Source organism: Pseudopipra pipra, chromosome 3 (assembly GCF_036250125.1).
Source record: "Pseudopipra pipra isolate bDixPip1 chromosome 3, bDixPip1.hap1, whole genome shotgun sequence".
Taxonomy (NCBI): Eukaryota; Metazoa; Chordata; class Aves; order Passeriformes; family Pipridae; genus Pseudopipra; species Pseudopipra pipra.
In genome coordinates, this window is record NC_087551.1 from 1,610,670 (window position 1) to 1,638,426 (window position 27,757).

The 27,757-nt window shown below is 46.7% G+C and overlaps 3 protein-coding genes across 20 annotated transcripts in view; 1 reads left to right on the forward strand and 2 right to left on the reverse strand.

The window, feature by feature from the left end:
- Nucleotides 1-492: 492 nt before the first annotated feature.
- MTIF2 (mitochondrial translational initiation factor 2) lies at nucleotides 493-11,175 on the reverse strand. 3 transcript variants are annotated; one of them, XM_064650990.1, is made up of 14 exons: nucleotides 11,158-11,175; nucleotides 8,845-9,076; nucleotides 8,249-8,354; nucleotides 6,852-7,023; nucleotides 6,275-6,435; nucleotides 5,687-5,863; nucleotides 5,424-5,563; nucleotides 4,705-4,829; nucleotides 3,771-3,975; nucleotides 2,980-3,232; nucleotides 2,182-2,322; nucleotides 1,208-1,372; nucleotides 867-1,007; nucleotides 493-753 (listed from the first exon to the last, which is right to left on the reverse strand). In XM_064650990.1, exons 2-14 carry the CDS (start codon nucleotides 9,067-9,069, stop codon nucleotides 584-586), a joined length of 2,181 nt encoding a protein of 726 aa, XP_064507060.1. In that variant the 5' UTR covers nucleotides 9,070-9,076; nucleotides 11,158-11,175; the 3' UTR covers nucleotides 493-583. The 3 variants fall into 3 exon arrangements, with proteins under 3 accessions (XP_064507060.1, XP_064507062.1, XP_064507059.1); XM_064650992.1 differs by lacking the exon at nucleotides 11,158-11,175 and adding an exon at nucleotides 10,489-10,504; XM_064650989.1 differs by lacking the exon at nucleotides 11,158-11,175 and adding an exon at nucleotides 10,341-10,482.
- Nucleotides 11,176-11,933: 758 nt separating this feature from the next.
- Nucleotides 11,934-13,393, forward strand: LOC135412325 (prolyl-tRNA synthetase associated domain-containing protein 1-like). Its single transcript, XM_064651024.1, has 2 exons — nucleotides 11,934-12,222; nucleotides 12,859-13,393. Exons 1-2 carry the CDS (start codon nucleotides 12,058-12,060, stop codon nucleotides 13,294-13,296), a joined length of 603 nt encoding a protein of 200 aa, XP_064507094.1. The 5' UTR covers nucleotides 11,934-12,057; the 3' UTR covers nucleotides 13,297-13,393.
- A 3,649-nt stretch (nucleotides 13,394-17,042) lies between these two features.
- Nucleotides 17,043-27,757, reverse strand: part of CCDC88A (coiled-coil domain containing 88A) — a 60,958-nt gene continuing 50,243 nt past the window's right edge. For 2 of the 16 annotated variants that reach the window (XM_064650951.1, XM_064650949.1), the window contains exons 26-33: nucleotides 26,968-27,051; nucleotides 25,796-25,999; nucleotides 25,426-25,497; nucleotides 24,357-24,437; nucleotides 22,764-23,029; nucleotides 21,316-21,805; nucleotides 17,942-18,041; nucleotides 17,043-17,389 (exon numbers count right to left, since the gene is read on the reverse strand). In XM_064650951.1, the coding sequence (XP_064507021.1) occupies nucleotides 17,977-18,041; nucleotides 21,316-21,805; nucleotides 22,764-23,029; nucleotides 24,357-24,437; nucleotides 25,426-25,497; nucleotides 25,796-25,999; nucleotides 26,968-27,051 (1,262 nt within the window). In that variant the 3' untranslated portion in view covers nucleotides 17,043-17,389; nucleotides 17,942-17,976. The other 14 variants (XM_064650943.1, XM_064650942.1, XM_064650946.1 and 11 more) reach the window with 13 other exon arrangements.

Genomic DNA, 27,757 nt, shown 5'->3' on the forward strand with positions numbered 1-27,757 from the left:
CTGCAAAGCTTTGGGTGCTGCCAACTGGGATGAGGTGCTTTCTAAAACTGAAGCAAGCAGCTTGTTTTAAATAATAAGGGGTACCAGTTGCAGAGGGGGGAAAAAACAACATTACAGCTAACCTTAGGAGTGGTCTCTTAACATGAGACAGGACAGTAGTTCTGATCTGGAAAAAGAGGAGCTCAGGAGGTCCAGAGTCATGTCTACACAAGTGGGTCAGTGCTAGAGAAAGGGGGAGCTGAAATACTGTACAGCACCACCAAGGGAGGGGAAAGAAGATGGCTCAGCTATTTTAGAGCCAAAGACAGTCATCAGAAATATTTATACCATGATGGCTTTACACACCTGAAATGCTTGTACTTACTCCTGTAGTTTATCCCATGTTCCAGTGACATAAGGTGGTTGCTTGACATGATAGAAAGGCAGAGAATTTCAGATATAAAATGTACCTGAAATGCTCTGATATAAAGAAGAGGTGTAAAGCAGCTCCTGTGCATCTCTGAAAGTTCATTTAATGTTACCAGTTAAAGGCCAGCCAGGAGTATAATACACATCCCTTAGTGTTCATGTATTCAAAGGTCCTTTAAAATCCCGGGTCCCAGGAAGTTGTCTGTTGAACTTCTGTTTCTTCATAACAAATAATATCATCCCCAACGTTGAATTCCAAATTCCTGTCCAAACTCAATCCACAGTCCATTCCTGTTTTTATTACCTGGACATCATCTTTATGATGTTTCAGTGATGATAAAGATCCTACAAAGAGAAAAATGCATCATAAAGGGAGCCCACCAACAGCAGAGCACAGAAGTGGTTTGGTGCAGAATTTCTTGCAGAATTCATGTTGTCATGTTGGCAATTCCACTCACCTTTCCAAATAACATTCCCGCTGCGGATTAACTTGAACTTCATTTTCCTGTCCAGCAGCCCCTTGTGTACTCTGCATCCAGCCACTGGAATCTTGTTTTTCCCCACTGTTACAGAGAAGGTGTCGAGAACAGAAGCTTCCCCTAAAAGGAAAAAGTTGTACATGGGGTTAACGGACTGGCACGAGGTATAAGCAGGCTGCATTTTTCCACTTGCCAAGCTTTACCCCAACAGAAAAGCAGTTACAGAGGAGTATAAAATGAATATTTGATACAACAGGAACTGCAGAATAAAATTCAGGCCACATTGTGAGGCAAAAACCTATCAGTCAATGCCAACTCACCTACTGTAGTCTCCACCACAACTGGGGGCAGTCTGCTGTTGAGCTCCTCTTTTAAGTCGTCTATAAGTTTGTAGATGATGTTGTGAAGTTTAATTTTTATTCCCTTTTTATCAGCCAGCTTTTTAATACTGTCATTGGCTTTGACACTGAATCCATATATAACACCTGATAAAGGAAACACTTGTCAAGTGATGACTATGAGAGATCACACTTTAAACAGTTCAAAGTGAAACCCTGCAGCACGGGGTAGAATTAGGTGGTCAGCAAACCAAGGAAAGCATTTTACTCCTGCTTCCTTTTTAAGGAATTTTACTGATTTTACAGCATTTTACTGCTTCTTCCACTAAGGCACATCAACTGCTACAGACCTCGTATCAAAATAATGGCCCAAGAAAGTCCTCATGGAAGGGTCCCTGAGGACAGAACTGGAGGTATCAACGCAGAAAATAACACACACAGCTCATAGAAATGACTCAGACCTGCCATTTTGGGGCTGGAAAAACAGCCTGGTTGCCCAAAGCAAGCTGGAAGTGAATTCTAGATCACTCTCATCCACATGTGGGCTATGGCAGGTCCAGTGACCCGCCCTCTGCAGCAGGTGGGAATTACAGGATACAAACAGGAAAATCTACTGAGTCAGCCTTAGATCCAATGGCCTCCCTGAGCAAAAGGAAATCATTTTCTAACCTACTTTTCAAGCTTTGCCCTGTTTGAGCATCACACAGCAACCTGAGGGAGCAGTCACAGTTTTAATCTTAACAATTCAGCTACTACTGGCAACAGCTCTTCCAGAGTCCTTCCACCTCCATGAGATTTCCAGCCTACACTAGTCTGATGTTCAAGGAAACATTTTTAAGATACATGTAAATTTACCTTATTGATGCTGCTAATTATTGTTAAATTAAACCTGACTGAGGCCTCCCCATTTCAGTAACTGAATAATTTCAAAACTGCAAACTGATTTTTAAACACACCATTAAAGGCTTCAGCGAGGCTCAGATCGTTTTCACTGATGTCTCCCATTCCAAAGTGGACAATGTCCAGTTTACACTCATCCTCACAATCATAGCTGTCCAGAATGTTCAGAATAGCTTCAACAGATCCATCCACATCACCTGCAGGGGTAAATGGAAGCACTGCTGACTTTGGATATAAAGGAACATGGAATTATAACTAAGCACATGACAACTCCACGCTGTGCAGCAGAAAGTCTTTTGACATCTATCACTCTTATTACATTTTCAGTAATGTGTTAAAATCCATCTAACAAGTCTGTTCATTCCAAAAATTAACTGGATAAATACAACAGGACCAGAGGCTCCACATCTGCTGTCGTTTTTTGGGTCAAGTTTGCATCATTTTTCGGCTCCTGATGTCACTGCTTGTGTATCACCAAATGTGAGGTCAAACCAAGGTCCTCCTGTCCCACTTCAATACACAATTGTTCTCCATTTTGCTGATGCAAAATGATTATAGTTTGGGGGTGGTGGTGTTATAATTTAGATACACAGAGGTTTATATATGTATGTATATATTTGCACAGGGGTTTACATGTATGGGGTTTACTCCTGAGTTCCTGGGTAGGAGGGTTGGGCTTCTAAGTTTCCTGTGGCTCTGGCCCTGCTGGAAGTGCATCCTTCTGTCCACTGGATGTTTCCTGACACCCCTGCCCTTACTGAAAGAAGTTCTCTGATCAGTTTTGGACTGACCAAACTTCAGGGCACAGAAATGGTGCTCACAGCTGACCCCGGGGCGCGGTGAAGGGACAGCACCTTTCACGATGACCGACAGCGTGTCCTCGGCCACCTCCCTCCTGTCCTTGGGCCTCTGGAACAGCAGGTGCTTGTTGGCCTTGTAGAGCACGGCCTTCCTCTGCCTCCAGGTCAGATGGGCCAGCTTCTGCTGCTGCTGCTTGTACTCCAGCCTGTGCTCCTTCTGCTTGGCTTCGATAACTTCCACGTCCTTCTTCAGCTTTTCCTGCTGTTCAACGTAGGTCCTCCAGTCTATCACTTCGTGTGCCCTTTGCTGGGCAGGGAGACAGAAACGTCACCTTTAAAACACTGCATCAGAAAACTCTACAACAATGCAGTTTCATCCTTTGGCATCTTCTCTACAGGCTCACTCATTTTCCCCCACACTTAATCACAGATTTTGCTGCACAGATGGCAGAGAATGAGCACAAGAGCTTCCTCCCTGAGCTACAAAATGTTTTTATGGTAACTCTGCATTGCAGAAGAGAGTTATCCTTCATTCTTCCACATGGTGTTTATCCAGCTCTCCCAACACCCATTTCAAGCTGTATTTTATGCATATTCTTCTGTCAGAAACTAGTTCTCTCACTCTAAAGTTGAAACACTGATGAGGACAGTCCAGCAGAGGAAAGGTGGAAAACTAAAAGGCAATATGCGAACCCTCATTCCTCTTACAGAGCTCAGGCCCCTTAATCCCCATTCTCATCTTTCATGGGATCATCCAGGTTATTCAAATGAAAGCTCTCACTTGTTCTGCTACTCAGCTCCTTCCCTGCAGTGTGAGTTTCCCATGAAAACAGTTCTTTCCGTACCTCGGATTCCACTTCCAGGATTTCATCTCCCGCCGAAGGGACGTCCTTCCAGCCCATGATTTCCACGGGGATGCCTGGGGGGGCTGCATCCACGGCCTTGCCGTTCTCGTCAAACATGAACCGCACCTTGGCCCAGGTCTTGCCTGCAACCAGAACACAGCCCTTCCTCAGAGTTCCTCTCTGGATGATGGCTGTGGTGAGGGGACTGGTGGAGAGCAGAGGAGAGAAATGACAAACAGAAGAAAAGTGACACTTCTCCCCGTCTCCATGGTTAGTGCAGGCAAAACGCAAACCAGGACGGGCCTGTGACCCACCACGGGCAGAATGTTCCTGCTAATAAAATTTTAGAGTGACTTGCCAAACCCCCAAAACCTGCACTGTACTCTTCATTTCTGCAGAGCAGTCCAAAATTAGGCATTTGTGAACCCAGCAACCCAGGACTGATTTTAACCACTAAGTAAACCCCCCGAAAAAAACCCCCAAACAACAAATCCCAACAACTTTCTAGAATTCAATTAGTTTTTAAAGAGGGCAGAACACGCCTTGTTCACACAGAACCTGCAAAAGGACTAAGACATTTAAGAGCAGACCGTCACGTCACACACAATTTGCCAAGAACTGTGTATACATTATGACTGTTAACTTCATCATTCCTACTGTTTTAATGGCATTTAAAAAATACATCTGTTCTGGCATTTTAAACTAAGTCCTGTGCTCACAGGACTTCATCTCAGTGATAGGATGTATTTTCCCCCATCGGTTTAAAACTTCTTTTTCTGGCCCTCGCGCTGCAGAATAACATTTCAAGGCTTTAATTAGAAACACTGCAAAGAAACTGTGACAGCTTTGTTTAGGGAGGTCCAAACCCCCTGAGCAGTGTCCCTGTGTTGTCACAAATTGCTCCTCTGAAGCTGTTGAGGTGCAGATAACTCACCCTTTGCCCTTGTCTTTGCGAGACTCGATCACGGTGCCCTCGACCAGCCCCGTGGCATCTGCCTTCAGCTCCAGCATCTCTGCCAGGGCAACAGTGGCTTCTGCCAGAACCATCAGGTTTTCACCCTGCACGAAACCACACACACAAAAATACACGAAAATACAAAGCATTAAAGTGAGACCAGAAGTTGAAATCTTGGTGCCAAATTCTCCCACTGAAAACTTGATGACATTTACCACCCAGTCAAGACTTCAGGACAAAAAGGCAAAATTGTTGGGCTTTTTCCCTCCACCCCCTTTTTTCTAATTACATCTTGTAAGACCACTGTGAAACTGTGCTCCTGTGATTAGGCCTGTGTTAGGAAAATCTTTATTTACCCTGGTTTGAATTTTTCCCTTCATGCATGGCATTATCACCAACCTTGCTTTTGCACTGATTTCATACAATGAGCAAACAGCAACTGGGATTAACCTGAAAAATATCCACTGAACTTACAGAAGAAAAACAAGATATTATTGCTCCCTAAAAGCCTGAGCCTCAGAATACATTTCAGAGTGTTTCAAATAATTCTGGTGAGAGCCAGCAGCACTGAGCTCCTGGTGTCTGACACCTTGCCATGAAGAGAAATAATAAATTTTGCAGCTGCTAAATGAAAGTGCATCTCTCTGCATATATCAGACACCCACAAACACCACCATTTTTTTCCACCACAACCTTACCTTGAGCGCAGAAATATTTACAGCTTGAACATCACCCCCAAACTCCTCACAGACCACATCATGAGCCAGCAACTCCTTCTTTACTCTTTCGGGATCGGCTTCGGGTTTGTCACATTTATTGATGGCGAGGATAAGAGGAACTAAAAAGAGAAGGAGCAAACTCAGCACCAGCCTAACCAAAACTCAGTGTGACCACCAGAGCTGCTAGAAAAGGTAATGGCCACCTAGAACAAATCCCTGCAGGGTGGACTCTGAGGAGGTACCTCCTGCATTCTTGGCATGCTGGATGGACTCCACGGTTTGCTCCATCACGCCGTCCTCTGCCGCGACCACCAGGATGACGATGTCGGTGACGTTGGTGCCCCGTGCCCGCATGGCTGAAAAGGCCGCGTGCCCAGGAGTGTCCAGGAAGGTTATCTTTTCCCCAGAAGGCATGTGCACTGTGAACAAAGGGACATGGAACAGCTGAAAATCAGCGCTTCACCCAGCTTTACTCGATGCAATCAAGCGTCGCTCCTTTGAGAACTTCTTTAATACCAGTGACAGGTTTTAGGCAGACAGATAACTCGGCACAGAGGTGGGAGGTGCTGCTAAATCCTCAGGAGTGAAAAAGCATCCTGGGATCCTCCTTAATCCAAAAATAGTCTAATTTCAACTGTGCAGACAATTCACTTCCAAGTTCCATCTAAGTAATTCTGCCAGTTATCAGCAACAGACACATCATGTTACAGTTTCCTTCTTCACTGCTTACACAGAAACTGGGTTTGTGGCAGCCTTTTCCCCCAGTGACCTGGCAGCAAGTCAGCCAAAGTGAACTGTGTTAAGCATGCCCACGTGCAGCTGGGTCTCACCAAGGAAAGCCCCGATGTGCTGTGTGATGCCTCCTGCTTCCATGGAGGCCACCTGGGTTTTCCGCAGGCTGTCCAGTAACGTCGTCTTCCCGTGATCGACGTGTCCCAGGATGGTGACAACGGGGGGCCGGGGGGTCAGCACTGCTGGGTCTGCAGGGGGCCTGCAAGGACAGCACAAATGCCACAACAATTCTGAGTGACAGGCGTGCCCACGTGGCTAAAGAGCCACTGTGAGTTTTGTGACTCCTCCTCCTCCTCCCAAATCCCAGCTGCACCACAGCCAGCCCTCCTCATGCTCAGTGCTACTGAATTAATACCCTGAATTAATGCAGCAATCCAGGGTATCAAAGAATTGGCTTTTCTTCAGAGCGTGGCATAGAAAAACCCCACCTGAAACCAAGTAGCAGTTTTATGGCTAACTAAATCAAAACAGTAAACTTCACCTTTTAAATATTATCATATTGTGACTGTATGGGGATTATCAACACACCATCACAACAAAGAAAGACAGGACATGACAAACACCTGCAGGAAGAAACAGAAGTTTAAGAGCCAAAAAGAGCAGTTCCCAACTTGCCTTTTCACAGCATCTGTGTTTTTTCTTTCCTTCTCCTCTTTCAGTTTTGCTGATTTGTACTTCATTCCTGATTTCTGAACAATCATCTTGATGTGGTCTTCATACAAGATGGAATCTGGCTCCAGTGAATCGAGGTCAACGTCCGTGTACAGCAGTGCTTCATAAATATGGTCTGTGGGAAAGACAAAGGCATTTAACAATGGCACCCACAAAAACATGTGGGACAAAAAAAAACAAACCCAGTTCATACACTGTAAGATTTTGTCATTAGTGATTTGTATCGTGCTGTTAAGTTTCATTCACAAAGCACTTTTCCTGTAGTTAGATTGATCTAAAAGTTCCTGCTACACCACATACTTGCAGAGAAGAACTTGATGCAGAAGCATTTACAGAACCTGAGTGCCTTATCAAATACTATCATCTTATTTTTCCCTCAGATTTTCACACCTTACTTTTCCATTAAACCCCCCAAAAAGAAAGCAAGGGAAACTCATCTAAACCAAACAGCAAAGGAGTGACTCAGGGAGGAAGGAAATCTGATAATTCAGATCATTTGCTGCTTTCTTTGGTAGCAGAAGCACAGAACCCACTGCAGCAGTAAGAAATCATTACATGCTGACCTAGGCACTGTCAGAAAGGTACAGCAAGACATGACAGACTTTTCTGCTTCTCTCCTCATTGCTGAGAGGGAAATCTGCCAGGAAAAGTCCCCAGCTGGATAGGAAGAGACTGGAGATTGGCATTATACAGCTGCAGAATTATTTCAAATGTCAAGAGGCAAAGCATGCCAATAACCCCCCTAAAATATCATTTAGAACTGGTCAAGCAGAGCCACTATACAGTCAGGAATGTTCACGGGGTCATAGGAACAAACCTGCTCCTGTGACCCAGTTGTCTGGGCAGTCACTTACAGAGGGAAGTGATTCCAGACAAGCCTCGCCCACTCTGAGCTAATTAAACCACTGTTTCAATGAAATAGAAACGCTCCTGGATCCCAGATCCCTACTCCCAGAGCTAGATTCCAGGCTGAAGGTCTCTAGCCATGAGTTTTTAACTCCCAGGGGTTCAGCTCTGACAAACCAGGGTGCAGTGTTTTCCTTCCTGAGTAATTTAGCCCCTGGGAGCCCCAGGCACGAGGAGCAGCCCCCCTGGATCCTTTCTCCTGGAGACAGAACACAGCCCTGGCTCCTTCCCAGTTAAATGTCTGGCCTGGTGATTTGGGTGGCCCAACTTCTTTTCCCTTTAGTCTGCAACTGTGTCTACCAACAGCTCCTTTGGGATGGGACAACCTCCCTGGCTAAGGGAGGGATTAACAACCACTAATTAACACAACTGAAGACACCTTTGCCTCTCCCACTTGTGGTCCTGCTGTTCCAAACCCCAGAGCAGCCTCTCACCTATGTCTTTGCCCATGGCTCGTGCCAGTTCCTCAATAGTCATCTTCTGCCTTATCTCCACTTCACCTCTTGTCAGGGGGAACTTCTTTTTCTTCTTTTTTGTCTCCTACATGGAATTAGACACGCATATAGGAACACAGAGCTGGCATAAACTAGGGAACGACAAAAACATTAAAAAGACAGTGGTCTCAAGCCATAGGAGGTGAACACATCTTTTTTACTAGAACACCAATGAATTTAAATAAATAAAAACGACTTACACATCACAATGGACATTTAAAACGTGTAGCATGCAGCACAACTTTGTTTCATTTTTTATTTTTCAGATTAAGGGCAAAAAAAGTCAACAAAATCATTTTCATGCTTGGGTTTTAATAATTTCTTCCTGCCTCTGCAAAATTCACAATGCTACCGGTCTAAGTCACTATTTGAGAGGGAATCACAATAAAGTCATATATTAAGCACATTTTGTCTGATAAATTTATAACAAATTCCCCGTATTCACAAATAAAGCTCTTCAGTTTTAATTTAAAAGTTCAGGCTGAGCTCCTGCATTTTTCACACAAACCCAGGGATTACTGGGCTTTGGAAATTACCTCCTTTGTGGCCAGATGTCTGCGCTGGGCTAAGGCAGCAGGGATCACCCTGTGGTTTTGGCAGAGCTGTGGGTGCAGCAGGACGGGGCACAGGGGGTGTGCAGAGGCCTGCACAGGCTTCCATTGTGCCCCCCAACCCTTCCTGTAGGACAGGGCCCGGAGCTGCCTGCAGGCACCACGGAGCTGCACCAGGCTCTCCAGCCTCAGCACCAGCCCTCGGTTCATCTCCTCACTGCAAACACAAAGGGCACACTGAGACCAGGAGCTGAAACATGTTCTTCCTCGGGATAGAACGGACAGGAACGAAAGGCACAAATGTTATGGTTCCAAACAGGCTTTTTAACACTTAAAAGAGTGAACTATTCAGCAACTGTTCCGGTTTTTCTGTTTCCTCCAGCGCTTCCCCTTTCTCCACTACCCTACTGCAGACACACCAATCTACTAGGAGCTTACAGATCTTTCTTTGATATAAACTACTATAAACTACTCTCTTTCACTGATCTTTGATATAAACTACTAAACCCTCCATTTCGGGTTCTTTGACATCTGCTAGAAGGAAAGGGACATTTGCACCCCTTGTGCTACTTTGACAGAATCACCCAGGTGTGAGCTACCTCTGTAAGCCCACGAAACACACCTGCAAAATGCTCTTTACCTGAGCATTTAAAGAGAAAAGCACCACTCAAAGACCACAGCACTGCAATAACACCAGTGCTGTCGTGTGGACAGAGATATCCTCTGAGGATAAACCTTGGCTCAGCAACCAGGCTTCCCAGGGTGCTTCTGCCAGATCATCCCACATCTTGTTTTAACCATCTTAACTTTGGTTTGAGCCATTTTGCTAATTATCCCGTACAACAATGTCCTCCTTTGAACTTCTCCTGTTGCTCAGAGCTGCCAATTCTGCACTGGCAGAGATTGCCCAGAGGAGCTGTGGCTGCCCCTGGATCCCTGGGAGTGTCCAAGGCCAGGCTGGATGGGGCTTGGAGCAACCTGGGCTAGTGGAAGGTGTCCCTGCCCATGGCAGGGGGTGGCACTGGATGGGTTTAAGGTCCTTCCCACCCAACCCATTCCACGATTCTGTTGTGCCCAGGGTGCCTCTCCCAGGTGTCCCGGTACCACCTTCCCGCAGCTCCAAAGGCAGGGAACGCTCTGGGCTCCTCCCAGGAAGGCTGCAAGCCCTTTAAAACCTCCCTTGCACCCGGACACCTGCGGGAAGTGACCCGACGACAAACTAACCAACCAAAACCAGCTACTTTGGGGTTTTTTTTGTTCCCTTAAAGGGGCTGAACGTGTAAACCCGAGGAATCCCGGACCTGCCACAAGACGCTGCCTACACAAACAATCAACACAAGGTCAAGGCCACGCCGGACCAGCCCACAGCGGCGAGACCCCCCCCGCGAGGCTGTGCCTGTGGAAACCCCCTCCCGGCTCCCGGGGGTCCCGCGGCGGGAGCACCCGCCGCCCTCCTGCCCACCGTCCTGGCTAATGAATACCTGTCGGCCGCGGCCCGCCCTCCCCGCAGTGGCAGCGCCCTTCTCCGAGCCCCCGGCTCGCCCACCCGGGCCCTGACAGCGCGGCTGAGGGAGGGAGGGGAGGCGCTGAGGGCAGAGGAGGGACCGCGGGCGCCCCGGCCGCCCTCACCCCGCGCTGCCCCTCACGGCCGGCGCGCCGCTCTCTGCGCACGCGCCACGGCGACACCGCGCAGGCGCAGCGCGGCCGCACCCGGGCGGGGGCGGGGCCTCGCCTCAGGGGGGGCGGGAATTCCCCTCACGGCACAGAGGTGGTCTCCGCTTATCCCAGGGTGTCGGAATTTGGTTTTTAAACGTATACATAACTAGTAGAAAGTATATATATATATATAAATAAATAGATCTATCCGCACACACACACATATAAAAAAATTCAGTCTTCTCCTGCCTGGAGCTAGTAGTTTTATTTTCTTCGCAATGTGTCCCCCCCCCGCCCAACCTCCAGTTTAAAGCTTTTAACGTGGCTGATTTTTCAGCCCCATCTAATTTGGTGTCTCTAACGCCACTTAATGGACCGGGAAAAACAAAAATCTAAGAGGAAGGTCTATGAATGAAAAATCCTCGGTGTTCCCTGGTTAATGATGGTTGTAAGACTCGGGGATAATCCCAAGGGTCCGCTTGGGACAGCGCTGCAATCCCTGTCCAGACCCTGGAAACTGCGTGTCATGGCCATAAATTCCTTTAGGTACATTTGAGCTGTGCATTTTACACGCTTTGCCCATCATGTGGGACCTGGGGTAGTTCACACAGGTAGTTTTATACCCTCCTGAGCAGTACCTACGTGTTTTGCTGCTCTCAGTACCTCAAGTTATTTGCTCATTTATGATGCTGAGTGTTGAAAAAAAAAAAAAAATGTTTTGAATTTCTGAGGCTGGTGAATGCTCCAGGTACTGGCACCTTGAAATGCACAGGGCCCTCGAGTGTTTCTCCATGGGTACAATGGGAAAAATCACCTCAAAATAAACCACAGTAAAAAAAAAAAAAAAAAGCTTAAATATGAAAAGTTGTGCAAAGGCATTAAAAGCAATTAGTGTGGGATCATATTTTACCCACGTCTCTTAACCACAGAGTCATCCTGCTTTCATTTAAAGCTTTATTACAGATTGCCCGTTTTTCTGAAGGGCAAACTGAGAACAAATATAGATGTCATGGGTCGGGACGTTGGTTTGGGTTGCAGAAATATTTTCCGCTTAACTCTGTGGCTGTTAATGCTTGGCTTTGTCCCTCAGTGGCAATTCCTGATTATTATTGGATGCCTTTAAAAAAATTTAAAAAAATTCAGGTGTCTCATAAAGTTTACCTTACTTTCTTTTTTTTTTTTTTTAGCTTCGAATTTTTCTTAACTTCCTTACTTAGCAGCAACGTTTTCAGCACAATATATAAGCAACCAGCCAGAACCTGAAATCACAGTAAGGACATGCAGATAAAAATGAATAGGTTCATTTAATGTGAGAGAAAGATCCGGCTTGAAACCAACATTAAATACAGTTCACAGCGGGTGTGTGTCGCAGCAACGTGTAATCTCTGAGCGGGAGGTGTTTTTAAGAGCCATGACATACCTCGAGCTGCGCGGGAGGGGAGGTGCGGGTGGGATGGAGACCTTTCGTTCCCCGGGCGCGGTGGGAGGGCGGCAGGAGGCTGAGCCCCGGGGGGTTGTCCCTTGGTAAATTAACTCGGATTTATGACATTTGCCCGTTCCCCGCCGCTCCTGGGCGGGCTCCCGCGGCGGAAGGGGCGGTGGAAGGGGCGGCGGGAGGCGATGGCGGCGGGGCCGGAGCTGCGGGAGGCGCTGGAGCGGCGGTTGCGGGACCTGGGCATCGCCACCGTCACGGCCGAGCACCCCCAGGTACGGCACAGCCCGCGGGCATCCCGGGAACCCCGCGAGGAACCCGGCGGGGAACCCGGCAGGGAACCCGGCAGGGAACCCGGCAGGGAACCCGGCAAGGAATCCGGCGGCAGCGGGGCGGGATGAGGCCCCGAGCGCGCTGTTCAGGGTAATTATCAATGGGGAACTTCAAATGCAGGGCCTGGCAGAACATCTGGGGGTTTGTTTTGGGATCGCACTGACTGCGCTTTTGCCTCCAGATTTCCCCTTTTCTCCTCCAGTTCCTCAGCGGTTTGAGGAGGTACGACCCACCCCGCTCCTTCCCCTGACCCCTACAGTATCCAAGCTGCCTTCCGAACTTTTCCTCGCTCCCAGCTGAAAGCACACGTGCCACGTCACTGCCCTGTGTGTGCAGTGGAGCTGCAAACAGCACTCTCGGAGCTGCCTTAAAGTGAGATATTGCTGTATGACAACACAGACATTATCCAGCAGCAGCCTGTCACATTTCATTCATGTTCTGTTCAAATTTCCTCATAAAAGGGTACAGCTTTTAGGCCAAATGGAACATTGGGTATTTTTTTACAGCAGGTACCTGCCAGGACACAGCTGGGAGCCTAATGGGATATAGTCTCACACCACCCCGGTGCTGTTTTCCAGGTGCTCACCGTGGAAGAAATGATGCCCCACGTTCAGCACATGAAAGGAGGTCACAGTAAAAACCTGTTTCTTAAAGACAAAAAGAAGAAAGGGTTCTGGCTGGTGACTGTCCTGCACAACAGGCAGGTCAATTTAAACGACCTGGCTAAAAAACTGGGCCTCGGCAGCGGGAACCTCAGGTTTGCTGAGGAGAACTCCATGCTGGAGAAGCTCCGGGTGGGCCAGGGCTGTGCCACGCCACTCGCCCTCTTCTGTGACCAGGGGGACGTGAGGCTGGTGCTGGACGCTGCCCTGCTGGAAGGGGGCCACGAAAAGGTGTATTTTCACCCCATGACAAATTCTGCAACCATGGGATTAAGCCCCGAGGACTTCCTGAAGTTCGTGAGATCAACAGGCCACGACCCCATCATCCTACACTTCGATGAAGATGTCAAATAGAGGAAGTTCACTTTTCTACTACTAGACATAGATCTGGTAGAGAAAACCTGGTGAAAATCTTGTTACAAATAAAAAGAAGGCTTACTCCTTTTTCATATTTTTTTTCAATTGTGTAAGTTTATATTGGATAACCTAGTAAGAAAAAATACTGTCTTTGTGTTATTAGAGAAGTTTAGCAATGTTCTTAAAAAGATGTTTCCAACGTGTATGCACTAAGTATAAACTTAGTGTAAATTAAATCATGTCTGCACTAGGTAACTAGTAAGTATAAAAGGCATTATTTAAATAATTTTATAATCTTTGTTAATGGAACAGATGAAACTGGAACTTCCCAGGTGCGGGACTGGCCTTGAAGGTTTAAACTTGACATCAGGAGAGGGGAGCAGTGAAAGTGAGGGATGGAACCTGAAGGTGATGGGGGGTGAAGGCTTTTGGATGCAGCCTAATGAAAATGTCATTAGCACCAGCCAAGAGCACCAGCAGCAGCTGAGGTGAACAGAAATCAAAGCCACAGGAGCAGGAATTAAAAACACATCAAAGGAGTTATGATCTTGGGAGAATGAACAGTTCCTATTATCTGAGTAAGAAAAAGTGTCTTCTGGGGCAAGGCAAGTTCCTTCACCCGCCTCCTTACCGTGGTTTCCTGCCTTTTGGAAGGATCTGGCACCTGTTCTCAGAGCTCCTGGAGACAGAACATTTCACCATCCAGCAGTTTAGATTCCTCCCTCCACCTTGTCAGACACAAACCAACCCCAGCCATCATGGGAATCATCTCCAGTGGGAAAGAAGGGACCTAAAAATGCTGCAGCTGTAGGAAGAGTCACTAGAAAAAGGTCCAGTAACATTTATCTTGCCCTCTGCCGGCCACTCACTCTCCCTCCCCCTACAGGTTTCTTCCTTCTTCTACCCCAAAATCCCTTATCCCTTAAAAAATGAGTATTAGATTTGACTTGTCAAGGTTTTTAGCTCTGGAATGTTTTAAAAGTGACAAACTGATTTCAAGGCACGTGCCCAATCCTGGAACCTGCACTGCCTGAAGTGTAACTATTTTCATCCTCGGGGGGGGGGATCCTGAGACTTGGCTCAGCAAAAATAACCCCCAGGCAAAACTAAAGCTTCAAATAATATATCTGTCAAATCTGTAATGATTTCTTTTTGTCTTTACTTATGAAATTAGCGTTGTTTTCTTTGTTGTTTTTTTTTTAAATAAAAGTATCAAAATAGTGTACACTTACGTAAAAGCTACACAAATCCCACAGAACAAACTCCACACACGGTCCAGAAAAATTCTGCTACAGTTTTATCGGTTTTTTTTTCCTTCCAGAAGAAATACTCACTGCACACATCACCGACTGACCACGACACCAACACCCTGCCAGTAACATCAGTTTCCAGAAAAAGTGTGTATGAACATACACACGACGAAATAAGAATAAAAATTATTTGGTTTGGCATTTTAATAACATCATTAATAAATGTATACAATGGCGAACATTAAAAAAAAATCAATATGTAAAGGAAATTACAGTTTAAATAAGAGCTTTTTAAGTTCTGTTTCACACCTAGGTACATTCCTTTAAGGCAGTTTTATTAATATCAAAGCATTATTTACATATACATCATCAGCTACCTCTAAAAAAAAAAAAAAAAATAAAATCACACATGAGCTCCTTTGTTAGGCTGCATCATGTCCTGGACAATGTTTAGAAATAATAGTACCTGTTGGGAATGTTACTAAATTCTCACAGACTATCAGAAAAGTAAATAAAACATACACATGGTATAGCATGACAACCTCCTTCCTAACCTGGACCTGGCACTCCAGGGGAACAAAGCTGGGCCTCCAACTGCTGCTTCCCTGAGACTCCGTGTTCCAGGAACTGAGAAGTGGCTCCCAAATCTGCTTTTTTACTTTGTTTTAAGGGCACTGACTGGGAAGAGGAAGGAAGGAAAAAGCAAGCAGGAATCAGCAGCTCACAGCCCCTCCTGACTGCTGGACTGTCCCGAAACTTCCCTGCAAAACAAAGTGCTGGGAGAAGCAGATTAAATCCCTGAAGTGCTCCCGTGTCTCTGCTGCTGCTCGTGGCTGATTTGGCAAACACAACCCAAAATCCCACTCTGGCCTTTGTGCTGACAGAGACAAAGTGGGTCCAAACCCGCTCAGGATGGCACAGAGGGCCCTGGCAGGACTGGGGCCCCCAGAGCTGACCCGCCAGGGAGGATCCTGCTCCCCCAAATCTCTGAGGAATGTCCCTGGAGGGTTTGGATGGGGGTCATTTCTGGTCCAAGGGATGAGTTAAACAGCAGCTGTACAGTTTGTGACCCCACAGATGCTCTGAGAAGGTGCAACACTGTGCAAAAAGCAAAGTGTGGGAGCTGGGAAGGGTAATCCTGGACAACTGGACGCCTCCAGAGAAGAGCTGAGCTGGTCAGTGAGACCTGAGGGGATTCCTGTGTGATGGAAACAACACTCCTGAAAACAGGAACGCTGTTAAATGGTTTGGGTTTGGGGGTTGGAACTGCATCAGTCCTCTGCCCTCAGTGAGGAAAACCCAGTCACAGGCCCTGAAAGGAGCTTGAACAAGCTGTCCTTTAGAATTAAAGAGATATTTTCCTAATGTTTCTGGTCTTTGAATTCTCTTTCATACCCGCCACGCCTTTAGTGTAGATCTTTTAGCCCATTTTAGCATAAAAAATATTTCAGAAGGAAGTCCCTTTAAAGAAAAAAAAGCAAAAAATGTGTCCCCTTCTAAAGCTTATTGAACTTGCCTCTTTTTTCCCCCTTTCTGACAAGATGTCATGCTCTTGGATCTGTTGAACTGCATTCAGCAGAGTCAGGCTCACCGTCACTGAGGGGATGGACCTGGGAGGTGACACAGGGAATGGAACCTTCCACAGCAGGAATAGGAATGTGCTTACTGGATTTAATAATGTATAAAAACTCCTTTTGATCCAAGCTCCTCTCCATTTCCTCTGAGCTCGGTGCAAATCTTCCCAGACACAAATATATGCAACCACTGAAGGTACCAAGAATGTCTGTTGACTTTAATAGAAATCAAGAACGAACAAAACGGATCCAGTAAAAGAGAACCTTCAAGGGAACTGATTGTAAAATGCATATGATATTATTTACATTTCTTTTTTTGCCATCAAGAAACCTCCTAAGCCACAATCAGCTCATGTCAAGAGACAAACAGTAAAAAAAAAAAGAATTAGTCGATACACAAACATCGTAAGACAGTCGTAACCTGGAAATGGCATTTGTGGAAAACAGCCTCATATTAAAATAAACGTTATAGAAAACTCAGACCTGACAATTTCCTGTCAGAAACATCTGAACGTACATATGCAGAGTAACTCGGGAAGGTGAAAAACACAAAAGACAAACAGTTTCTCTATAACACCATAATCCCATGACTCCCACTTCTGTTAGTTCCCCAACTTTCCCATGGATGTAAACAGATTTTTTTCTCTTGCAGTATGCAACAAAAAAATCAGCATAAACTTTTTTTTTTCTTTTTAAGAGCAATTTCATGCAGATTATGCAAACCAAATAAGGCAGTGAAGTGCCAGTAGCTGTGAGGTTTTTGTATCTGTATATACAGTCCATTTCAACAAAATACTACAGCATTTCCTTTAGATTTACAGCCATAAAGAGAAACTGCCAGTTATGGGGGTTTTTGGCTAATTATTAGCAGAAGCTTAAGCAAATCAGTGGCTAATTTCAAAAACAGAAGATGAAAGAAGTTTGTTTGTTTGTTTGTTTTTTTCCCTGGAGTAATTCTTGAGACCTTAAAATCCTCGGTCCTTAGGGAGATGAGAACTGTCCTTTATTCAGTAGATCTTAACAGTGCAATGTGCAATAATTCCTAAGCCCATCTACACATTTTCGGCAGTAGACTCCAGTAGAGCTCCTTGATTCAAGGAAGGAAGGAAGGTAGGTAGGTTTTTATGTCTTGCCTGCTCTAGTCACGAAGGATGTACAAAATTCCCTCAATTTTTTTTTTTTTTTTATTAATGACTCCTACAGTCGCTGTCTTGTTACTTCAGATATAAAGGCTTCACACTGAGATACTGAAGGACACTTTTCTCTCTGTGTGCAGTCGAAAGGCAGAAAGAGAAAAGAATGTGAGAAAAAGCTGCAGGAGCAGAGGCACAACACAGAGGTGAGCACGAACAGAACTAACAGCACTAGAGCATGCAGCACAGGGGCTCAGAGCAGCACAGGGGCTCAGAGCAGCACAGGGGCTCAGGGAGCTCAGAGCAGCACACAAAGGCACGGCCCGGGGGCCACTCCACACCTGGGGGATTTACCTGCTCCCTTTCTAACAACTGACTTCGCTGCTGGTTCTTAACGGGGTTTTCCTTTGGACCTTCTTCGTGAGATGTGGCAAAAAAAATAAATCAAAAGAAACTGGCATTTTTTACAGGCAAAAAGGCTGAATGGGATGAGGTTCCCTCCTGAGGGCCACTAGTCCTGACCTAACTAGTCGGTCCTGGCCTAACCGGTGAGCGCGAGAGAAGCCAGTTAAGCAAAGCAGTATTTACATCTGGTTAATGCAATGTGCTCTGGGTCTGAGATGTAATGCTGTTAGTTTGTTGTAAATGAAATTCATCTCATTTACAGTCTGGGCAGGAAACTCACCACTTGGCCCACAGCTCATGTAGTGGGGAATAGAATTAGGAGCTTTGTTGCTCCCTAGACCTGCTTTTTGAATTTCTGCTTTCTGGGATAGCTTCCACATCTGCAGAGAAAAGCATTTCAGGTTATTCATTGTGTTCATCAGGACACGAAAAAACCCCTCATGCATTAAATACATTCTACTCATTAGGAGAGCATAAGGATATATAAACACTTCTTTGCTGTTTTTAAGAGGAAAGGACAGAGGAGAGGGACAGAAGAAACTCACTGCAAGTGCCTACTCAGCTGCACTCACTGCCATTCACCTCAGCATTTGGAACAGGCATTACTTGCAAAGCACAGTCAGATAGGGGTCACTTTTAGCCACACCAACCCTACATCTTTGCATGGATGGGAAGCAAAAACAGTGATGAGATGCAAGCCCAGCTGACTGACCCTAGCAGAGAACTCCCCTCGCTGTGTTCTGACCTGCCGCGCGGCGACGGAAACATTCCCGCTCCACTCTGCAAACCGGGAAATGCTCTTGGCATGCGACAGCTTGGACATGCAAAATGCAGGCTCTGAGTTCCCCAGGCACTCACAGCACAGATCAGGCAAAGCTGCACTGGGAGCAAACTGCTGAGCCTGCACAACACAACCTCCCTGGCCAGCAGCCACGGGTTTAATCAGTGCCGTGCACTCCTAACTCCCGGAGCAGATCTCCAGGCAGCAGGGACCAAGGAACGGGCCAGGGATCCACGTGTGTCACAGCCAGCCAAGTGCACAGCTCAGGAGCAGCAGGGATTGGGAACGGGAGGAATTCCACAGATCCTTTCCACTGTTTAAGCATAAACCAAGGGAGACATCCACAAACTTCCTGCTTAAGTGTAAAGACCAAAAAGCAGAGAAAAAAAATGCACCTTCTGTTCATGAAAACATTGGCTGTCTTTCATATCCAAAACACAAATGTTGTAAGTCATTATTCTGAGCATTGAACACTATCACAGAACACTTCCACTGCTGCTGATCAACACATTTATGAAGCAATGCAAAGCAGTGGCTTGAGCTGGACAAGGCTGGTGTCCAGCTCCTGGAGATCCGAGACACTGGTGCTCCAGGACACTCCTACAGACCTTGTTCTGCCCAGAACAAGCAGAAGCTCTGCAAGGCCCAGGTAAGAAAACAACAGCTCCTGGCAGCACAGTGTGAGTTTATATGAAGTGCTCTCAGAGCTGAGACTGCAATTCCTTAAATAACTTATCAAAAGTGTGGGGCACACGTTGGGATACCAGCACTTCTCATCTCCAGCACAATTCCAACACATGTACAGATTAATGGGAGTGAAGGCAAATCCCACGAGGCAAGACCAGGACACTGATCCCACAGAACGCCTTTGGAACAGGCAATATCCTGCCCTCACTCCTTTTCCCCACCTGGAAATGCAGGGCTCCCCCTCCTGTACAAAGCAGAGCCCTCCCACTCTCCCACATGGAATATCTGCTGCTCTTCCCTGGGAACTGTGGATTCCCTGCCCCTCCCAGTCAAGCACTAAGGAATTAAAGCTCAGCCCACAGAGCAGTTCTGTGAGTGCCACAAAGCTGCTGCAGGATCAAGGCAGTGTAAAAACCCGAATGTGACGCTGGTTACTCTCAATATTTAACTTCCATTCAGGTTTTTTGTGAGGCATGTAATTTTGGCTCCCACAGCTGGCCTGACCACGTCCTCTTGCAGAGAAGGGCTCGTGTCTGAAGCCTCACGTAGTTACTGCTTAAGTCTGGTACAATTTTAAACTGTTTATATTTGCCACTGAGGAGTTTCAAGCACTTGCAGAGGCAGTGGTACATTAATAACTTCCACATTTCTCTTCAGCTGCTCATCTGGGATTTAAGGAGTTATTCCCTGAAGCATTCCTATCCTCCCCTAACCCTGCAAGCAACTTGGTTATTCTTTCTTTTCCTTAACTGTGTTAATTTAACATTTTTTCTGTTATTTTGTTACACCATCTTGTTTTCTGCTATGTCGGTGTCACTTCTGTTGAGAATTAAAAATGGATTTCCACCATAGTCAAGACAGGATTTTATTCCTACGCATCACAAGGAGTCTGTTATTTGACTCCTGATAAAACCAAACCCTTTCCCACAGCTGTACCCCAGACGTGGAAAGGCAGAGCAGACCAAAGGGAAAAGGTGGAAAAGGCCATTTTTTCACAAGTGCTGGGTATCACGTGACTATTTATCACCTCTTCATAAGAATTATCATTTCTGTCCAGGATTATGAATGCTCTGTGTGTTTGTTGCTCAGTAATTGGTATTTATTGTGCAAACTGGAGGCACTGAATGATCGGGCTGTGATTTGTTCCTCGTGCATTTATGCCAGGACGTGGCATAAATGAGAAGGGCAAGGAGACACTGAGATATCTCTAAATGCTTCTTTTCATTTCTCAAAGGGGAAAAAAAGCATTTTTACTCCAGGCAGATGATCCACGTGTTCCCGACACCCCTGAGAGCTGGAGCACAACTGGCAGCACCGTCCTTTCCCAGGAATGCCGTTCCCGGGACGCAGCATGCGTGTGGTTTGACATGCAGCAGTGACCAAGAGGAGAACACCCAACGTTTGTGGTGCGTGACAAACAACAACACAGCATTATGGAGGCATGCAGGATGTACACAGTGCAATTAAGGTCTCATGCAGGCTTTGGTGGGGTTACAGTTCCACATTCCAACATGCCACAGTCCACGGCCACGGGACACAACCACCCACGGACCGACCAGAGAGGGGCTGTTCGTTGGAGGGGAGTTTTCTCTGTGATCCAGCGGGCACGGAGAGCAGCCCTATGGCATGTTAGACTCGAACACGTGTAACGACACAACCTCCTCCTCATACACAGCCATACTCATACCACAGGGTCTGGTTATCCTCCGACACCAGCAGCGGGCACTCGGCCTCGCCGGTGCTGGCGCCGGGGGCAGGGACGGGCTCCCTGGGCTGGGCTGCCCGTGGCTCGCCCTGGGCAGGGCTCTGAGCAGCACGAGGCTGTTCCTGGATCCAGGGCACTGACCTAAACGCCGACAGATTTGCCTGCTCAGCTGCTCGGGAGGTGGGTCTCTGGGGCACTCCACTGATATTACTGACTAGCTCCGTGTTCAGGGATAAGAATGGCTGGGGCACAGTAAAGGATCCTGCGCTGCCAGGCCCAGATCCACTGACTTTATCCCAGAACACGCTCGCGCTTGGCAAAGTCCTCTCCCCGCAATTTGGCCTTTCCGGCCTGGAAGGCCTGGGCACCTCGGAGTTACATCCCAAATTACGCGGCGTGGCCTCGCCCTGCGGGACACCCCCTGCTCTGTAGGGCACCCAGTGGGCACAGGGGGAGGAGAACCCGTGTGCTGAGTACTCACTGGAGCCGGGCGGAGCGCTCCTGTCGGCCGCGGGCGCCACCGGATCCACGGACACGGGCGGCCGACTGTCCTTGGACAAAAAGTCATGGATGCTCGTCCTCCGGGTGGTCCCTTCCGCCGTGGAGATGACGCTGCTGGCACGAGGTAAGGTGGCGTAGGGATTGCAGTCCCGGGACTGGCGCTGGGACACAGTCGCTTGGAGCTTGTCCTTCACCGCCCGGGCCTTGCCCTGGGCTCCGGGCGGGAATTTGATGGGGGAGCTGCTGAAGTAGAGATCGTCAGTCTTACGGAGGCTGGGCCTCACCAGCTGCTCCGGCTTCAGGGATCGGCCATCCGAGAAATCCACGGTGGTTTTGACACTCAAGGATCTCACGATCCCACAGCCGGCGCCCGGCTGCTTCCGGAGCCTCTCCCTCCCCGCCAGCTCCGCGGACTCGGACAGGCTCCTCATCACTTCATCTAGAAGGTTCTCCTCACTCGCGGATTTCATCTGCCCAAACCAGGAGACATACATTTATCATTTTATACGATTTTATAACTGTTAATCTTTACCTTTTCCTAAGAGATCTTTGGGGACATAAATGCAGAACGACCCTACAAAGATTATTATGGTTTTTTTGATTTGTCAGCTCTAAAAGCAGTATTAAACATATATAATACATACACACTTAAAACCTAAAAATCCATGTCAAGGAGACCACAGGTGAGAGATCAATGCAAGCATTTAACAAAGAAGTGTAGAATCTCCTCCAGATTCAAGTCTCTGTCCCAGACAACCCCAATCAGACCAGCTGGGAATGTTTATTTTTTCCATTTCACTTGTGTCATTTAAATAAGACAGAGCCTGACCCTTCCTCCTGAGACATCCTGGTCACAAGTGACTGTCTGGCTTTATCCTACAGCCCTTCTGGGTTTTGGGCAGATCTACTCAAGAACTAGGGAGGAAGAAAATGGAATACCAGCACAGAAAAGGTGATCTGAGGTGTCTAACAAACTGTCACTGCTTTACAGAAACATTCCCTTGGTCAGATCCCTCTCAGATTTCAATAAGCTCCAAGGTCGCTTTTTGTTTCCCATTAATATTACAAAGACAGAACTGAAGCAGACAAGAGTCTCCTCAGGGCATGAAGCCAAACATCTCCCTTGCTGTTGATGCAGGACAGAGCTGACAACAGCTCCTGCTGAACAGACGTGCTGGACTGGAAGGAGTCCTGGCCTTCCCCCGCACTGCGAGTGTCCCGGGCACCAGGGGCAGGACTTCCTCACCAACCCAGGGGCCTCTGGAGTTCCAAACAATGTGGTGTGTGGTGCAGCAGGTGCAGTGTATCAGGATACACAGGAGAGACCAACAGCTCCACAAAGCTCTACAGCAATTCTCCTCCCTGCGCCTGGCACTAACTGAGCCCGTCCGAGCGACACCACGTAGCCAGAAGACCCCCCAGACTGACCTCACTGGAGTTACTCTTGTTGCTCTCCTCCAGGAACTGCTGCAGGGTGACCACTTCGCTGCCGGGAGAGCCCGTTTTGGGGGGTTTTCCACGGCTCTCCAGCGCCTCGGGAGTTCTCAGCTGGGGCACGGGGCTGGAGCGGGTGGGACCCTTCAGGTACTGGGTGGGGCTGCTGCTGCTGCTGGACCAGGCCTCGTGCTCGTGCAGGAGGCTGAACTCCCCACTGCTGTGGCTCTGGGGCCGGCTCTGGCTGTTCACTGCACCTGCTGGGGCAAGGGAGCAGGGATTCCATCAGAAACACACAGCACGGCTGGGAACGTGCACAACCTGCCTCAGATCCACAACACTAATTCTCTTTAAATGACTAAAAATAATCCAGTTGTCCTTTTTCACTCCCCTGACTTACCTTTTGCAGCACTTTAAACGTGATTTTTTTTTTTGAATAAAAACTCCTTCTCATTATAATCTGGGCCTCCACCCACATAACATTACATTCCAAGAGGCTAAGGATACACCTCTGCTCTTGTTCAGCATCACTGGGAGGCACGTGGCAATAGGATGTTAAATGAAATACAAAAGGTTTAATGGAAAGAAAATATTTCCTCCAACAAGATCTACTTAGGAATGCTGCTTCTCCAACACTTTCTGCTGTTACTCCTAGTTGGTTACAACTGGGACCTGAAGGAAGCACATGGTGTTAAATGCAAAATAAATGCCACAAGCCCAATTGTTTTTATTTGTCAGAAATGGTGAATTGCTAAAAAAAATACTCAGGGATAATCAAGTATTTCTGACTTCGTGTTACTCTTAAGAAACAAAATTAAGTTTGAACAAAGATGAATTGCTTACAGCAGGGATTTCTGAACTGGGGCAAGGAGGACCTCAAGGAATCTTTTACAGAAGGGAGTAATCAAAGAGATGTCATATAAACTATTAGAAAAACTCAGCTGGCATTCATTCCCAAATTTCCAAACAAACAGACACCATTCCATAAATGAAGCCATGAATATTAAATGAAGTCTTGAGCTGGCAGTGCTCTAGGCTGTACAACACCTAGAATAGCCACCAGATACAAAAATGTATCACCATAGATGTAATTTAGAGAGTCCTGGTAGATCCAGGGCTGTTGTTAACCCGTTAAATCCAAACCAGAAAGGTTTCCAGGATGTATCACAGAGGCCACCTTGGCCAGTTGTACAGCACACAGCCCACAGCAGCAGTGCAGGAGAATGCTTGGAGAAAAAAAAAAAAAGGAGCAACTTCTCTTCTTAAAAATCACTTTTAAAGTAATTTGGGGGGAATTCTTATCTTGTACCATTGCTACCTGGGTAAGGTTTGATTTAAAATAGCTGGTAACTTAGAAAGCAACACCATCCTTTTGATATTTATTAAAATCATCAGTTCTAGTAACACCTTTGTTCCCAATCTGGGGAATGAAGGCTCTGAAATACTTAGGGAAGCACCTGCTGTGGTTTGCAGGGGGAATTTTTTGGCTGTGGGTTTTGTTTTTTTTTTTTTTAATCTATACAGATGATCTGACAGAGAAAAGAATGGAAGTAATGAAGCACGGATGTGAATTCCCCTCCAGCATACCTTTGACTTCATGGAGTGAAGCATTGTTATTGCTATTGCTAGTGGATGTCCTGCCACTATCAAGGCTGGCTGGTCTGGAAGCTGAATGGAAAATTAGGAGACACGGTGGTGAACAAGATTGCAGCAGAGGCCACGGTCCCTTCACATTCTGCTGCCAGAATGCTCAGGAGGGCATGCACTGACACAGGCCCAGCATGCCCACGGGCAACACAGGGGGTCTTACACATCACAAAGCGGAGCAATTTCCAGGCGGTCCAAGAGGACACTTTGGAAAAGGGCACTGGAGGAATAGCACAGTAGAGGGGAGAGGAAACAGAGAGAGAAAGAGAGGGTCTGTTTAGAACTGAGAGTGACTGTCAGGGGGAGGCGGGGACGGGTGGAAGGAGGGACATGCAGGGGCTGCTCGTGGTCAGGGCACTTACAACAGATCTGACAGGGAACCTGGCACAGGGCTGGAAGGCCACGAGCAGCAGGAGCAAGAGCATCTGCACAGACAAAGTCCTGCACTCCTGAGCCAATACAAGGGAAATGCTCTGTTAGTAGCCTCAAAAATGCCTGCTGCTCATGTTAGTTGTAAATGTTTATACAGGAGTAAAAACTTCACTTCTAAGTAACCTACTACAGCTTTCACTTCAAAGCTTTGCTTGAAGGAACATGGAATGCTTCTGTAAACTACAGCACATGGCAAATTTAGGCTTCACTGAACAACAAACTTTGAAAACTCGGGCCAGATTGGGATTTGGGTTTTTTAGGATTGAAATGATAACTTCTTTTATTTACTATTAACTCTAAGTGGAAGTTACAACACTTTCCCACTGAAGGGGAAAATGCTTTGATCCTGTTCAGATGCACTTCACAGGTACTTTCTACCAGAGACACAGAACATCTGTCTGGTGTAGGAGATAAGGAAGAAAAGGAGAGTCTGAAGAAATGATACAATACATTGGAGAGATATGGAAATCAGAGAGAACATGCTCATTGCAACCAAGTCATTCACTGTATTTTTGCAAACTGTGTTAACATTCACATCATATATCCTTAATTCATAGAGTTAAAGTTCACATCTTACCATGAACTCTTGATCCTGTACTAGAATCATCACTAATACCTTGGGGACTTACATCTTCATAGGATGTAGTATCTACACACAGAGACATAAAAGAAGATGTAAAATAAAATAAAAGGAAAAGATTATTGAAATACTTGTCATTGGTATAACACATTAAAATACTTTTCAAAGCAATCCATTTTTTTCCTTAGGAAATATTCTGCAGGAAAAACCCTGGAACATTTTATAACTGCAGTTATTAAACCTATGCATTATCTTTTAGTGCTGCAGCTGAGTTATTAAGATTGCTTTTTGTCGAGAAATTTAAAGCATAAGAAAAAAAATCAACATTACACAGTTACATCACGGTGCAAAAAGCTTCTACCTATACCTTTATTATTTAGCAACTGCTTGGATCTGAAGCCTGTGGAGGAGTTGACAGTGGCAAAGTTGATGGCTGTGGTGGAGAAGGCCATAGCTCCCAATTCCTTCCTCCTTTTACCCGTGGACATATCATCGGGACCCTCCAGATGCTCAGAACTACCTGTCCATTGTCCTCCTGCCAGGACCATGGACTGCACCAGGTCATTCATGGCTGGGATGCAAATGAAAGCAGATGATCAGCGCGGGCACCGTCCCCGCCCGCTCGCACTGCGCATCGCAAGGCTGACAGGTCCGTAAGCGCGGGAGCGGCTCGGGGCTGGCACGGACAGACAGCGTCATGCAATCGGCTCGGGGGCAGGGAGGGGCGTCTGCGGGGTCCTCGCCATGCCAGGACGTGCCAGGTGTGGTGAGAGCCCGGGCACGCCGCGCGTGCCACGAGAACGCGGGATGGACGGGGAGAAAAGGTGCTCGGCCGGGAGTGCCAGCGGTGCCACGGGATCCTGGCGCGGGGCAGGTTTTACTGCGGGCACACGGGGCACAGAGCGACAGAGCGAGATACAACAGCGGATGAGATTCACCTGCACTGCCCCCAGCTCAGCAAAACTGTCCACCCCTCATCAGAAAACAAAAGGAGACAGAGGAAATCAATACAACGTTCTGGCAACGACAACTGAGGAGTACTCTGCAGAGTGACAGACCACCAGAGAGCCTTGCACAATTGCCTACACTTCCTTTAAACAAAACAAAACAAAAAAAATCACAGGGATTTCTTAGCAGAACGTGTCATTTAGAACCGTCTCTGTGAACGCAGTGCACTGTAAATTTATATACACATGGGGCCATGTGTATATAGACAACTATGTATACAAATATATGCAGTCACAATGCACTGAATAGATTATATGGATGTGCGTGGGGACGTGTGGGTGAGTATGTGTGTGTGTGTGCACATATATAAAGTATTCAGTGCCAAGGTTTTTTTTAAAAAAAAATAAAAAAAAATAAGGGGGGGGAGGAAAAAGTAAAAAGAAAAAGCTCCAGCTCCTTGTACCATAGCAGGACTTGCACATTGCCAAAGAGGAGGAAAAATACAGCGCAGTCCAGGGAGAGGTTAGTGAAAAATTAGTAAGGAAGCCAGTGTAGCCATTGAGAAGAAGCTGAACTGTCATAAAGTCTTACACATGGAGCGACGGTAGAAGGCCTTCATTTTGTCTTTTTCCTTCGGTCTGTTCCTCAAAAAGGGCAGTCTTTTCAGTGCACCCACTTTTATGTCATAGCATGAGGAAAAACGGAAACAGGGAAATGAAAGAAAAAAAGGGGAGAAGAACAGATGGAAGTTAAATGTTGAAACTAAGGACAGAAATGAATGTCTCGAGCTTAAGCTATGTAGGCTATGCTAAAAGCTATCACTGTCAGGCTGCTGGGTGGGCATGAGGGATGGGAACTACCCTGCAACGGGAAAACTGCCCTGGGAGAACCTTCACATACTCGGGAATGCACCAGGAATTATGGTGGGCAGTGGAATACTCCCCAGCACTATGGGGGGCAGTGGAATACTCCCCAGCACTATGGGGGGCAGTGGAATACTCCCCACTACTCCTCTGCTTCAAGAGTTTGAAGCTCTTGAAAGTTTTTATTAAAAAAAAAAAAAAAAAAAGAAAAAAAAAAGAAATGTAACTTCTTTGCAGGTGGTTACAGAAATGGTCCATTACATAATTCTTACTGTGGAAAATAACACTTTTTGAACATAAAGAAAAACGCAACTCTAAGCACAGCTTCTACTTTAAAATACGTTCGCATCGTTATTTTGTGAGGTTAATTAATTTTGGTCATGGTTTGTCCTACAAACCTACCAGGACACAATTTATTATCAGTCTTCAGTTCTTTCATTTTGTGCTCACTAAGAATTTTGGACACCTACTTGCAGAAAACCCACAGGGGTCTCCTGTCCAGTGCACTCTGTGAGCAG

Bases quoted from the DNA above. Each gene is read 5' to 3' on its own strand.
- MTIF2 (XM_064650990.1), bottom strand. From the start codon at position 9,069: ATGAACCGAGGGCTGGTGCTGAGGCTGGAGAGCCTGGTGCAGCTCCGT. The intron at 8,355-8,844 runs GTAATTTCCAAA...AATTCCATGTAG, and splicing joins GACATCTGGCCACAAAGGAG to GAGACAAAAAAGAAGAAAAA. The intron at 2,323-2,979 runs GTGCTGTCCCTT...TTACCCCTGCAG, and splicing joins GCTGTCGGTCATCGTGAAAG to GTGATGTGGATGGATCTGTT.
- LOC135412325 (XM_064651024.1), top strand. From the start codon at position 12,058: ATGACATTTGCCCGTTCCCCGCCGCTCCTGGGCGGGCTCCCGCGGCGG. The intron at 12,223-12,858 runs GTACGGCACAGC...GCTGTTTTCCAG, and splicing joins TCACGGCCGAGCACCCCCAG to GTGCTCACCGTGGAAGAAAT.